This window comes from Oncorhynchus masou, chromosome 23 (assembly GCF_036934945.1).
Source record: "Oncorhynchus masou masou isolate Uvic2021 chromosome 23, UVic_Omas_1.1, whole genome shotgun sequence".
NCBI lineage: Eukaryota > Metazoa > Chordata > Actinopteri > Salmoniformes > Salmonidae > Oncorhynchus > Oncorhynchus masou.
The window spans coordinates 60,949,106-60,963,252 of NC_088234.1; the positions used below are offsets into that span (position 1 = coordinate 60,949,106).

The following is a 14,147-nucleotide window of genomic DNA, read 5'->3' on the forward strand; positions in this document are numbered from 1 at the left end:
TAACCCACTGGCAGCATGCGGGCAGACATCTGTACTCACTTGCTATTAGGTCTCAGTGCAGCGCTATCCATTACAGAACAAGATGTCAGTGAATCAGAGAAGGAGTAGAAGGGAGGAGTTGAAGAGAGAATGGAAGAGACTAAAGGACAGAGATCAACTGAAGAGTATGTGGAAGTACAGTTAGAAGTTAGAGAGTCTCTTGCACTTAACAGGGCATCCCTCTCTCTCCGTCTCTCCCTCTCTCTGCCCCAGTGCAACCTGGTCTGTAGCTAATGGGTAGAGATTGCCATATAAGGCGGTATGGTGTGTGGAAAGAGCAGCTGTAGGCTGGAGGAGTCTCATGAGCAGAGCAAGGGGCTGTGCAGACATCTACTGCACTGTAACAACCACCTTGGATTCAAGCAAACCTTCTTTTCAAAAGATCTGCCAATGCCACTTAACATGCCAAAACTCAGACAATAATATACATACAATGTGGGAATTTGATTCTTCCAGGATCTGAACCCAGGATCTGAACACACAACCTTGGTTTTGCTAGTTGCTATTGTCTCACTTGTTTGATACACAGCAACCTATTCGATCTCACTGATCTACAAATTGCCTTTCATTTAAGACATTAAGGCCCTCTGTGCATTTACAGATATGTGTTTCTTACCTGTTTGATACACAGCAGCCTGTCGTTGGTCTGCTGGATGTGCCGATCCATTGACGGCAACGCGTTCATCTTGATGACTGCTTCCTGTCCTCTAGTCTAACGTGACGCCATCAACACTCTGGAAGACAAAGAAAGATACAGCTTGGTTGGGACAGGTTCTTTACAGGGAAAGAGAGGTACAGCTTGGTTAGGACATGTTCTTTACAGGGAAAGAGACGGAGACAGCTTGGTTAAGACAGGTTATTTACAGGGAAATAGACAGATACAGCCTGGTTCGGACAGGTTCTTTACAGAGAAAGAGACAGATACAGCTTGGTTAGGACAGGTTCTTTACAGGGAAAGAGACATATACAGCTTGGTTAGGACAGGTTCTTTACAGGGAAAGAGACATATACAGCCTGGTTAGGACAGGTTCTTTACAGGGAAGGACAGACAGATACAGCCTGGTTAGGACCGGTTCTTTACAAGGAAGGACAGACGGATACAGCTTGGTTAGGACAGGTTATTTACAGGGAAGGACAGAGATACAGCTTCGTTAGGACAGGTCTTGAGACAGAGATATACATAACATTGTTAGTACATACAGTTGAAGTCGGAAGTTTACATACACTGTAGGTTGGAATCATTAAAACTTGTTTACCAACCACTCCACAAATGTCTTGTTAACAAACTATAGTTTTGGCAAGTCGGTTAGGACATCTACTTTGTGCATGACACAAGTCATTTTTCCAAAAATTGTTAAGAGGCAAATTATTTAACTTATAATTCACTGTATCACAATTCCAGTGGGTCAGAAGTTTACATACACTAATTTGACTGTGCCTTAAAACAGCTTGGAAAATTCCAGAAAATGTCATGCCTTTAGAAGCTTCTGATAGGCTACTTGACATCATTTGAGTCAATTGGAGGTGTACCTGTGGATGTATTCCAAGTCCTCACCTTCAAACTCAGTGCCTCTTTGCTTGACATCATTGAAAAATCAAAATAAATCAGCCAAGACCTCAGAAAAAAAAGTGTAGACCTCCACAAGTCTGGTTCATCCTTGGGAGCAATTTCCAAATGCCTGAAGGTACCACGTACATCAGTACAAACAATAGTACGCAAGTATAAACACCATGGGACCACGCAGCCGTCATACCGCTCAGGAAGGAGACGCGTTCTGTCTCATAGAGATGAACGTACTTTGGTGCGGAAAGTGCAAATCAATCCCAGAACAACAGCAAAGGACCGGAGGAAACAGGTACAAAAGTATCTATATCCACAGTAAAACGAGTCCTATATTGACATAAAAAGCTGAAAAGCTGCTCAGCAAGGAAGAAGCCACTGCTCCAAAACCACCATAAAAAAGCCAGACTACGGATTGCAACTGCACATGGGGATAAAGATCGTACTTTTTGGAGAAATGTCCTCTGGTCTGATGAAACAAAAATAGAACTGTTTGGCCATAATGTCCACCGTTATGATTGGAGGAATTTGGGGGAGGCTTGCAAGCCGAAGAACACCATCCCAACCGTGAAGCATGGGGGTGGCAGCATCATGTTGTGGGGGTGCTTTGCTGCATGGGGGACTGGTGCACTTCACAAAATAGATGGCTTCATGAGGGAGGAAAATTATATGGATATATTGAAGCAATGTCTCAAGACATTTGTCAGGAAGTTAAAGCTTGGTTGCAAATGGGTCTTCCAAATGGACAATGACCCCAAGCATACTTCCAAAGTTGTGGCAAAATGGCTTAAGGAAAACAAAGTCAAGGTATTGGAGTGGCCATCACCATGCCCTGACCTCAATCCTATAGAACATTTGTGGGCAGAACTGAGAAAGTGTGTGTGGAGCATGGAGGCCGACTAACCTGACTCAGTTACACCAGCTCTGTCAGGAGTAATGGGCCAAAATTCACCCAACTTATTGTGGGAAGCTTGTGGTAGGCTACCTGAAACATTTGACCCTAGTTAAACACGTTAAAGGCAATGCTACCAAGTACTAATTGAGTGTATGTAAACTTCTGACCCACTGGGAATGTGATGAAAGAAATAAAAGCTGAAATAAATCATTCTCTCTACTATTATTCTGACATTTCACATTCTTAAAATAAAGTGGTGATCTTAACTGACCTAGGACAGGGAATTTTTACTAGGATTAAATGTCAGGAATTGTGAAACTGAGTTTAAATGTATTTGGCTACCGTTTATGTAAACCTCCGACTTCAACTGTAAGTAATCTTGGAACCCAGAACCAAATCTAAAATGCGCTAAGTAGCTACTTGATTACTGGATTTACGTTTCACTGCAATCCAGTTATGTTGAAAACAACAACATTAATGATGATGATAATCACCTACGTGAACATAATCTAACAAAAATAATGTTGCTGTTGGCTATCACCTACGTGAACAGCTCATCCTACAAAATCCTGGCCCCAATTACACATCGCTCAGGGGGGAGAGGTCCCCCACAAAGCCCTAGGTGACGTCACCATACGCATTATCTCCCAGTAAAAAGACAGACAGGCAGCAGCACACCTCCTGTTTAAGGTTATCAATACTGTCTGCCCCTCTGATTGACTAGTACAGCTACTCCTCACAGCAGATAGTACAGCCTCTCTCTCTCTCTGTCTCTTTTTCTCCCTCATTCCCTCTCTTATCTCAATCCCTCTCGCTCTCCTTCGCTCTACCTTTCCCCTCGATCTCACTATTTCTCCCCTTTCACTCTTTCTCACTACCTCTCCCCCGTCCTCCCTCTCTACCTCTGTAATTGATGTGGCGGGTGGCTCAGAGGGAGAAGACAATGGATTAATAGGTGTAGTGGTGGTAAATCAGTCACTCCTCTATCCCTCATTCCTCCATCATGCCACGTTTATCTCCATCACAGCTACAATTCCTCCAAACAAAGAACACTGTGAAACAACCCCCCATGATGCACTGGGGTAGCCAGGGTTCTACAGCCCTGCTCAGAGCTGATAAAGGCTTAAGTTTATGATACCATGCTGAAAAGCAGAAAGGAATGGGTGGAGAGGGGAGAAGGAGAGGGAGAGAGAGAAGGGATATGGAATGTAAAGACTAGACTAAGAAAGATAGGATGGAGGAAGAAAGGAAAAGGGTGGAAGAGAAGGTGAGAGTGGCAGGATGGAGGAAAAGAGAGGGAGAGAAAGTGATGGAGGAAAAGAGAGGGAGAGAAAGTGAAGGAGGGAAAGAGGGAGGGAAAGAGAGGGAGAGAAAGTGAAGGAGGGAAAGAGAGGGAGAGAAAGTGAAGGAGGGAAAGAGAGGGAGAGAAAGTGAAGGAGGGAAAGAGAGGGAGAGAAAGTGAAGGAGAGAAAGAGAGGGAGAGAAAGTGAAGGAGGGAAAGAGAGGGAGAGAAAGTGAAGGAGGGAAAGATCGGGAGAGAAAGTGAAGGAGGGAAAGATAGGGAGAGAAAGTGAAGGAGGGAAAGAGAGGGAGAGAAAGTGAAGGAGGGAAAGAGAGGGAGAGAAAATGAAGGAGGGAAAGAGAGGGAGAAGAGATGTTGCTCAACTCAGGAGCTTTGTGGACTGGATTTTATTGCATTCAAGGAAAGGGCGGGCGGACGGACGGACGGACAGACGGACAGACGGACAGACAGACAGAGTTGTAATGTAGCACTTTCATTAAGGTCCAAGGTAAAACTTCAAGGGGACACTTATCTGAGGTAAAACAGTGCATGTATTACTAATACTAGGAGATTAGGGATTATAGGAGTAGAATTACCTGGAATATAGTCCACTCAAAGGAGAATACAACCCACTCAAAGGAGAATATAGCCCACTCAAAGGAGAATATAGCCCACTCAAAGGAGAATACAACCCACTCAAAGGAGCATATAGCCCACTCAAAGGAGAATACAACCCACTCAAAGGAGAATATAGCCCACTCAAAAGAGAATACAACCCACTCAAAGGAGAATATAGCCCACTCAAAGGAGAATATAGCCCACTCAAAGGAGAATACAACAAACTCAAAGGAGAATATAGCCCACTCAAAGGAGAATACAGCCCACTCAAAGGAGAATATAGCCCACTCAAAGGAGAATATAGCCCACTCACAGGAGAATATAGTCCACTCAAAGGAAAATACAACCCACACAAAGGAGAATATAGTCCACTCAAAGGAGAATACAACCCACTCAAAGGAAAATATAACCCACTCAAAGGAAAATACAACCCACTCAAAGGAGAATATAGTCCACTCAAAGGAGAATATAGCCCACTCAAAGGAGAATACAACCCACTCAAAGGAGAATATAGTCCACTCAAAGGAGAATATAGTCCACTCAAAGGAGAATACAACCCACTCAAAGGAGAATATAGCACGCTCAAAGGAAAATACAACCGACTCAAAGGAGAATATAGTCCACTCAAAGGAGAATATAGCCCACTCAAAGGAGAATACAACCCACTCAAAGGAGAATATAGTCCACTCAAAGGAGAATATAGTCCACTCAAAGGAGAATACAACCCACTCAAAGGAGAATATAGTCCACTCAAAGGAGAATATAGCCCACTCAAAGGAAAATACAACCCACTCAAAGGAGAATATAGTCCACTCAAAGGAGAATATAGCCCACTCAAAGGAGAATACAACCCACTCAAAGGAGAATACAACCCACACAAAGGATAATACAACCCACTCAAATGAGAATATAGTCCACTCAAAGGAGAATATAGCCCACTCAAAGGAGAATATAGTCCACTCTAAGGAGAATACAACCCACTCAAAGGAGAATATAGCCCACTCAAAGGAGAATATAGCCCACTCAAAGGAAATACAACCCACTCAAAGGAGAATATAGTCCACTCAAAGGAGAATACAACCCACTCAAAGGAGAATATAGTCCACTCAAAGGAGAATATAGCCCACTCAAATGAGAATACAACCCACTCAAAGGAGAATATAGTCCACTCAAAGGAGAATATAGTCCACTCAAAGGAGAATACAACCCACTCAAAGGAGAATATAGCCCACTCAAAGGAAAATACAACCCACTCAAAGGAGAATATAGTCCACTCAAAGGAGAATATAGCCCACTCAAAGGAAAATACAACCCACTCAAAGGAGAATATAGTCCACTCAAAGGAGAATATAGCCCACTCAAAGGAGAATACAACCCACACAAAGGATAATACAACCCACTCAAAGGAGAATATAGTCCACTCAAAGGAGAATATAGCCCACTCAAAGGAGAATATAGTCCACTCAAGGGAGAATACAACCCACTCAAAGGAGAATATAGCCCACTCAAATGAGAATATAGCCCACTCAAAGGAAATACAACCCACTCAAAGGAGAATATAGTCCACTCAAAGGAGAATGTAGCCCACTCAAAGGAAAATACAACCCACTCAAAGGAGAATATAGCACGCTCAAAGGAAAATACAACCGACTCAAAGGAGAATATAGTCCACTCAAAGGAGAATATAGCCCACTCAAAGGAGAATACAACCCACTCAAAGGAGAATATAGTCCACTCAAAAGAGAATATAGTCCACTCAAAGGAGAATACAACCCACTCAAAGGAGAATATAGCCCACTCAAAGGAGAATATAGCCCACTCAAAGGAGAATACAACCCACTCAAAGGAGAATACAACCCACACAAAGGATAATACAACCCACACAAAGGATAATACAACCCACTCAAAGGAGAATATAGTCCACTCAAAGGAGAATATAGTCCACTCTAAGGAGAATACAACCCACTCAAAGGAGAATATAGCCCACTCAAAGGAGAATTTAGCCCACTCAAAGGAAATACAACCCACTCAAAGGAGAATATAGTCCACTCTAAGGAGAATATAGCCCACTCAAAGGAGAATACAACCCACTCAAAGGAGAATATAGTCCACTCAAAGGAGAATATAGCCCACTCAAATGAGAATACAACCCACTCAAAGGAGAATATAGTCCACTCAAAGGAGAATATAGTCCACTCAAAGGAGAATACAACCCACTCAAAGGAGAATATAGCCCACTCAAAGGAAAATACAACCCACTCAAAGGAGAATATAGTCCACTCAAAGGAGAATATAGCCCACTCAAAGGAGAATACAACCCACTCAAAGGAGAATATAGTCCACTCAAAGGAGAATATAGTCCACTCAAAGGAGAATACAACCCACTCAAAAGAGAATATAGTCCACTCAAAGGAGAATATAGTCCACTCAAAGGAGAATACAACCCACTCAAAGGAGAATATAGTCCACTCAAAGGAGAATATAGCCCACTCAAAGGAAAATACAATGCACTCAAAGGAGAATATAGTCCACTCAAAGGAGAATATAGCCCACTCAAAGGAGAATACAACCCACTCAAAGGAGAATATAGTCCACTCAAAGGAGAATATAGCCCACTCAAAGGAGAATATAGTCCACTCAAAGGAGAATATAGTCCACTCAAAGGAGAATACAACCCACTCAAAGGAGAATATAGTCCACTCAAAGGAGAATATAGTCCACTCAAAGGAGAATATAGTCCACTCAAAGGAGAATACAACCCACTCAAAGGAGAATATAGTCCACTCAAAGGAGAATACAACCCACTCAAATGAGAATATAGTCCACTCAAAGGAGAATATAGTCCACTCAAAGGAGAATACAACCCACTCAAAGGAGAATATAGTCCACTCAAAGGAGAATATAGCCCACTCAAAGGAAAATACAACCCACTCAAAGGAGAATATAGTCCACTCAAAGGAGAATATAGCCTACTCAAAGGAGAATACAACCCACTCAAAGGAGAATATAGTCCACTCAAATGAGAATATAGCCCACTCAAAGGAAAATACAACCCACTCAAAGGAGAATATAGTCCACTCAAAGGAGAATATAGCCCACTCAAAGGAAAATACAACCCACTCAAAGGAGAATATAGTCCACTCAAAGGAGAATACAGTCCACTCAAAGGAGAATACAATCCACTCAAAGGAGAATATAGTCCACTCAAAAAGAATATAGTCCACTCAAAGGAGAATATAGTCCACTCAAAGGAGAATACAACCCACTCAAAGGAGAATATAGTCCACTCAAAGGAGAATATAGTCCACTCAAAGGAGAATACAACCCACTCAAAGGAGAATATAGTCCACTCAAAGGAGAATATAGCCCACTCAAAGGAAAATACAACCCACTCAAAGGAGAATATAGTCCACTCAAAGGAGAATATAGCCTACTCAAAGGAGAATACAACCCACTCAAAGGAGAATATAGTCCACTCAAAGGAGAATATAGCCCACTCAAAGGAAAATACAACCCACTCAAAGGAGAATATAGTCCACTCAAAGGAGAATATAGCCCACTCAAAGGAAAATACAACCCACTCAAAGGAGAATATAGTCCACTCAAAGGAGAATATAGTCCACTCAAAGGAGAATACAATCCACTCAAAGGAGAATATAGTCCACTCAAAAAAGAATATAGTCCACTCAAAGGAGAATACAACCCACTCAAAGGAGAATATAGTCCACTCAAAGGAGAATACAACCCACTCAAAGGAGAATATAGTCCACTCAAAGGAGAATATAGCCCACTCAAAGGAGAATACAACCCACACAAAGGAGAATATAGTCCACTCAAAGGAAAATATAGCCCACTCAAAGGAAAATACAACCCACTCAAATGAGAATATATTCCACTCAAAGGAGAATATAGCCCACTCAAAGGAGAATACAACCCACTCAAAGGAGAATATAGCCCACTCAAAGGAAAATACAACCCACTCAAAGGAGAATATAGTCCACTCAAAGGAGAATATAGCCCACTCAAAGGAAAATACAACCCACTCAAAGGAGTATATTGTCTATTAAAAGTATTGAAATTGTTTTGAGACATCACTTTCTGAGGACATGTGAAAATGTTGGACAAGACACGGAAAAACCAGAGCCGTGATTCATTATGATCCAAAACACACAACATAATCTACTGTAACATTGAGTATGTGTACATGCACAGTAATAATTCCATATTAACTGATTATGGCAGTAGACAGATGATGAAATAGTCATGTAAACACCTCCCTCTGCTTATCTTCATTGGCGTGAGGTCAAACTCAAGGTAAACATACAACGATTTAAACACCTGGTTGTCTGAGCAACGGTTTACATTATTAGGACATGTAAACACCTCCCTCTGCTTATCTTCATTGGCGTGAGGTCAAAATCAAGGTAAGCATACAACGATTTAAACACCTGGTTGTCTGAGCAACGGTTGACATTATTAGGACATGTAAACACCTCCCCCTGCTTATCTTCATTGGCGTGAGGTCAAAATCAAGGTAAGCACACAACGATTTAAACACCTGGTTGTCTGAGCAACGGTTGACATTATTAGGACATGTAAACACCTTAATCAACGTTCCAGCGGTGTAATTGATTGGTGTATGTGCGAGCACCAGCCGAGAGCCTCCCTCTTTAGTGCGAGGGAAGTGAGTTCAGAATGCATGTGTCTTAAAGGTAGTTTTCACATACCAACTTTATATGTCCAAAATCAGAATCAAATATGCTTTCCAGAAATAACATCTTCATTGTGGTAGAACGTTTATTTTCAGATTGCCATCAGGTGGCCTGATTTCAGATGTGTCCATGTAAACAGGTTTATTAGGGAAATCGTTCTTCTTGCAAAGCATGTAAAAATGTTTTATCTAATTATTATATTAATCCGACTATCCACAATAATCACATTATTGTACGCATGTAACCGTACTCAGTGTCGTTGTCAGGTAAAAGTACAAATTTTGTGGAAGGGCAGTGAAGACAATCAGTGCTACAAAACTGGAGGAACAGTGTCCTCAGAACAGACAGCGCTGGCCGCAGTTACAGGTATGTTCCAGCAGGTGTCTCCACACTCTCTCCCACTGCAGTCCTTCCCAGCTTCCTCACATCATATCACTCCGTCTGCAGCCTACTAAGGGCTCCCACAAGAGTTTACAAGCACTACAAATCCCTCCAAAGCACCGCAGCCTCTCAGACCTGCAACCGCTTAGACCTGCAGCCAGGCATCCCTGCAACAAGGCACAAGTGCAGTCAGGTACAACTGAAGATAGGCAGACCTGCAACCAGGCAGACCTGCAGCCAGGCAGACCTGCAACCAGGCAGACCTGCAACCAGGCAGACCTGCAGCCAGGCAGACCTGTAGATAGGCAGACCTGTAGATAGGCAGACCTGCAGATAGGCAGACCTGTAGATAGGCAGACCTGTAGATAGGCAGACCTGTAGATAGGCAGACCTGCAGATAGGCAGACCTGTAGATAGGCAGACCTGTAGATAGGCAGACCTGTAGATAGGCAGACCTGTAGATAGGCAGACCTGTAGATAGGCAGACCTGCAGATAGGCAGACCTGCAGATAGGCAGACCTGCAGATAGGCAGACCTGCAGCCAGGCAGACCTGCAGCCAGGCAGACCTGCAGCCAGGCAGACCTGCAGATAGGCAGACCTGCAGCCAGGCAGACCTGCAGATAGGCAGACCTGCAGATAGGCAGACCTGCAGCCAGGCAGACCTGCAGCCAGGCAGACCTGCAGATAGGCAGACCTGCAGATAGGCATACCTGTAGATAGGCAGACCTGTAGATAGGCAGACCTGTAGATAGGCAGACCTGTAGATAGGCAGACCTGTAGATAGGCAGACCTGTAGATAGGCAGACCTGTAGATAGGCAGACCTGTAGATAGGCAGACCTGCAGCCAGGCAGACCTGTAGATAGGCAGACCTGTAGATAGGCAGACCTGCAGCCAGGCAGACCTGCAGCCAGGCAGACCTGTAGATAGGCAGACCTGTAGATAGGCAGACCTGTAGATAGGCAGACCTGTAGATAGGCAGACCTGTAGATAGGCAGATCTGTAGATAGGCAGACCTGTAGTAGATCAGTGCACCACTCACAGGGACACACTGACTCTCCAGCCCTCTACCACTGCACCACTGTCTGACCTTGTGGCTACTGATGAACTGTTTCCCCTCCCGACCCTAAACTGACCTCTAACTACTACTACAGAACCAGGGAAAGAGAATTAGAAAGATTGAAAGGGATGGAGAGAAATGGAGAGGGCTTGAGCCCCCCCTTTCTCTCCTTAACCCCCCCCCCCCCCCCTTCCTCAACCTCTCTTTCTCTCGGCTCAGCCCCCTCTCTCTGCACAACCTCACTCTGCCTCTCTTTCTCTCCATCTCCCCCCTGTAGGCAATGCCTTTGTTTGTGATCTCTATAGCAAGAACCTCCACGTCTGGAGGAAACCAAGCGAGGTGAAAACATGGTTCTACGGGGAGTGAGTGAGGGAGTGTGGTAGGGAGGGAGGGAGTGAGGGAGGGAGTGTGGTAGGGAGGGAGGGAGTGAGGGAGGGAGTGAGGGAGGGAGGGAGGGAGTGTGGTAGGGAGGGAGCTTTGTTGTAGCATCTTGTTCTGTTTCTGTGAAGTAGGGAGGTTGCGTTAATTCTTTCTGTCTCACTGTCCAGGTTAACACATGGTCCTTCTCTCCAACCCTCCTCTCCTCTCTCTCCTCTCCCTCCTATCTTCTCTCTTTCCTCTCCAATCTCCTCTCTCTCCTCTCCTTCCTCTCCCTCCTCTCCCTCCTATCTTCTCTAATTCCTCTCCAATCTCATCTCTCTCCTCTCCCTCCTATCTTCTCTCTTTCCTCTCCAATCTCCTCTCTCTCCTCTCCCTCCTATCTTCTCTCTTTCCTCTCCTATCTTCTCTCTTTCCTCTCCAATCTCCTCTCTCTCCTATCTCCTCTCTCACCTCTCCCTCCTATCTTCCTCTCCTGTCCATGCGCTGAATGCAGCAATCAATATTGTCCAGGGAATGTTAACATCATGGTTGCCATGGATAGGCCATTCTATTAGAGGAAGAACATTTGTAGAGGTACAGAAAAAGACTCCATGGACGGTCGAATGTGTGTGTCTGTCTCTCCATATCTCACCTCCACATGAGGGTCTGATGTACCGACGGTCGCAGGTGGTAGACGTGATTACTGACGGCGAGGTTGTGTTCCAACCGGAAAGGTTCCAATACCACGCCGTCCCGGACCGGGAAGGTCAACCGCAGCTCCTCGTTGGGATTGGCTGATTGGAGCGGAGAGACAGGACAGGAAGATAGGACGTCAGCTTTCCGTTTAAATGTATCTGTGGTATCTGTGGTAGTGGGGTTAGAGTTGTATACTGGTTGATTAACAGTCACACATACAGTAGACAGTGGCTGGGGCACCGGGATATCACTGGGTGGAATTACCCTGACTAACACGTGGCTGTACATTCCTATGGTTAGATGCGATAGGAGTCAACAACAGCCATGTATCAGGGCAGCATGTAGTAGTGCTCGGGGTTGGGCTCAAATCCATTTCATTTCCAGTCAATTCAAAAAGTAAAACAAATTCCAATTCCAAATGTTCCCAATTAAAAAGCATTGAAGAGAATTGGAAATGTAGTTTCATTGTACTTCCTGAATTGAAAAGGAATTGAGCCGAACCCTGGTGATGTAGTGGACTAGTCGTGTCTCAGTGACTTTGTACTGTATCTAATGAATTGGAAATAGAAACATCAATGTTCAGCTAATACTTGTTGGACAGGCGTTGTTGTATTTTCAGCCACAGGTATCTAAGGAGCTACTGACAGCATGGAATAGCTCTGCTGTGTGTGTGTGTGTGTGTGTGTGTGTGTGTGTGTGTGTGTGTGTGTGTGTGTGTATAATTCCATACTGTACATTCATACACACTATATATTCAAAAGTATGTGGACACCCCTTCAAATTATTGGATTTGGCTACTTCGGCCACACCGTTGCTGACAGGTGTATAAAATCAAGCACACAGCCATGTAATCTCCATAGACAAACATTGTCAGTAGAATGGTCTTACAGAAGAACTCAGTGACTTTCAACGTGGCACCGTCATAGGATGCCACCTTTCCAACAAACAAAAATCATCAAATCAAATGTTATTTGTCAAATGCACCGAATACAACATGTAGACCTTACCGTGAAATGCTTACTTACAAGACCTTAACCAAAATAAACTAAAGTAAAAAATAAAATAAAAAGTAACAATAAAATAACAATAATGAGGCTATATACAGGGTTACCGGTACCGAGTCAATGTGTGGGGGTACAGGTTAGAGGTCATGTGTACATGCAGGTAGGGGTAAAGGTAGGGCTGAAGTGACTATGCGTAGATATTAAACAGCGAGTAGCAGCAGTGTGATAACAAAGGGGGACTCCTGGATGGCAGGAAGCTTGGTGATGTACTGGGCCGAACGCAGTACCTTCTGTCGCACCTTAAGGTCAGATGCAGAGGAGTTGCCATACCAGGCGGTGATGCAACCGATCAGGATGCTCTCGATGGTGCAGCTGTAGAACATTTTGAGGATCTGGGGACCCATGCCAAATCTTTTCAGTCTCCTGAGGGGGAAAAGGTGTTGCCGTGCCCTCTTCATGACTGTCTTGGTGTGTTTGAACCGTGATGTGGACACCAAGGAACTTGAAACTCTCCACCCGCTCCACTACAGCCCTGCCGATGTGAATGGGGGCGTGTTCTGCCCTCCTTTTTCTGTAGTCCACGATCAGCTCCTTTGTCTTGCTCACATTGAGGGAGAGGTTGTTGTCCTGGCACCACACTGTCAGGTCTCTGACCTCCCTATAGGCTGTCTCATCGTTGTCGGTGATCAGGCCTACCACTGTTGTGTCGTCAGCAAACTCAATTATTGGGTTGGAATTGTGCCTGGCAACGCAGCCGTGGGTGAACAGGGAATACAGGAGGGGACTAAGCACCACTGAGGGGCCCCCGTGTTTAGGTTCAGTATGGCAGATGTGTTCATGCCTACCCATAACACCTGGGGGAGGCCCGTCAGGAAGTTGCAAAGGGAGGTGTTTATTCCCAGGGTCCTTAGTTTGTTGATGAGCTTTGAGGGCACTATGGTGTTGAACGCTGAGCTGTCGTCTATGAACAGCATTCTCACATAGGTGTTCCCTTTGTCCAGGTGGGAAAGGGCAGTGTGGAGTGGGATTGCGTCATCAGTGGATCTGTTGGGGCGGTAGGCGTGGGTCAAGGTTTTCCGGGATGAGTGGGTCCAGGGTTTCCGGGATGAGTGGGTCCAGGGTTTCTGGGATGAGTGGGTCCAGGGTTTCTGGGATGAGTGGGTCCAGGGTTTCTGGGATGAGTGGGTCCAGGGTTTCTGGGATGAGTGGGTCCAGGGTTTCCGGGATGAGTGGGTCCAGGGTTTCCGGTGTTGATGTGAGCCATGACCAACCTTTCAAAGCACTTCATGGCTACTGACGTGAGTGCTACGGGGCGGTAATCATATAGGCAGGTTACCTTCACTTTCTTGGGCACAGGGACTATGGTGGTCTGCTTGAACCATGTAAGTATTCTCCTCGCTCTACTCTCTCTTCTCCTCTATTTCCCTCCCTTCTCCAATTCCTTTCTCCTCCTCTCGTTTCCTCTCCTCCGTTCCCTTCTCTCTCCTATCCTCTCTTCTCCTCCATTTCCCTTGCTTTTTCGCTCTCCTCTCCACCTCCC

At 44.8% G+C, this 14,147-nt stretch overlaps 1 protein-coding gene across 9 annotated transcripts in view; it reads right to left on the reverse strand.

The window, feature by feature from the left end:
• Positions 1 to 14,147, reverse strand: part of LOC135511151 (zinc finger MIZ domain-containing protein 1-like) — a 274,149-nt gene that overhangs the window by 64,057 nt on the left and 195,945 nt on the right. For 7 of the 9 annotated variants that reach the window (XM_064932731.1, XM_064932728.1, XM_064932726.1 and 4 more), the window contains 2 exons: positions 11,560 to 11,701; positions 656 to 773 (listed from right to left, as the gene is read on the reverse strand). In XM_064932731.1, the coding sequence (XP_064788803.1) occupies positions 656 to 724 (69 nt within the window). In that variant the 5' untranslated portion in view covers positions 725 to 773; positions 11,560 to 11,701. Of the gene's footprint in view, positions 1 to 655; positions 774 to 11,559; positions 11,771 to 14,147 lie in introns of all 9 variants that reach the window. The other 2 variants (XM_064932727.1, XM_064932729.1) reach the window with 2 other exon arrangements.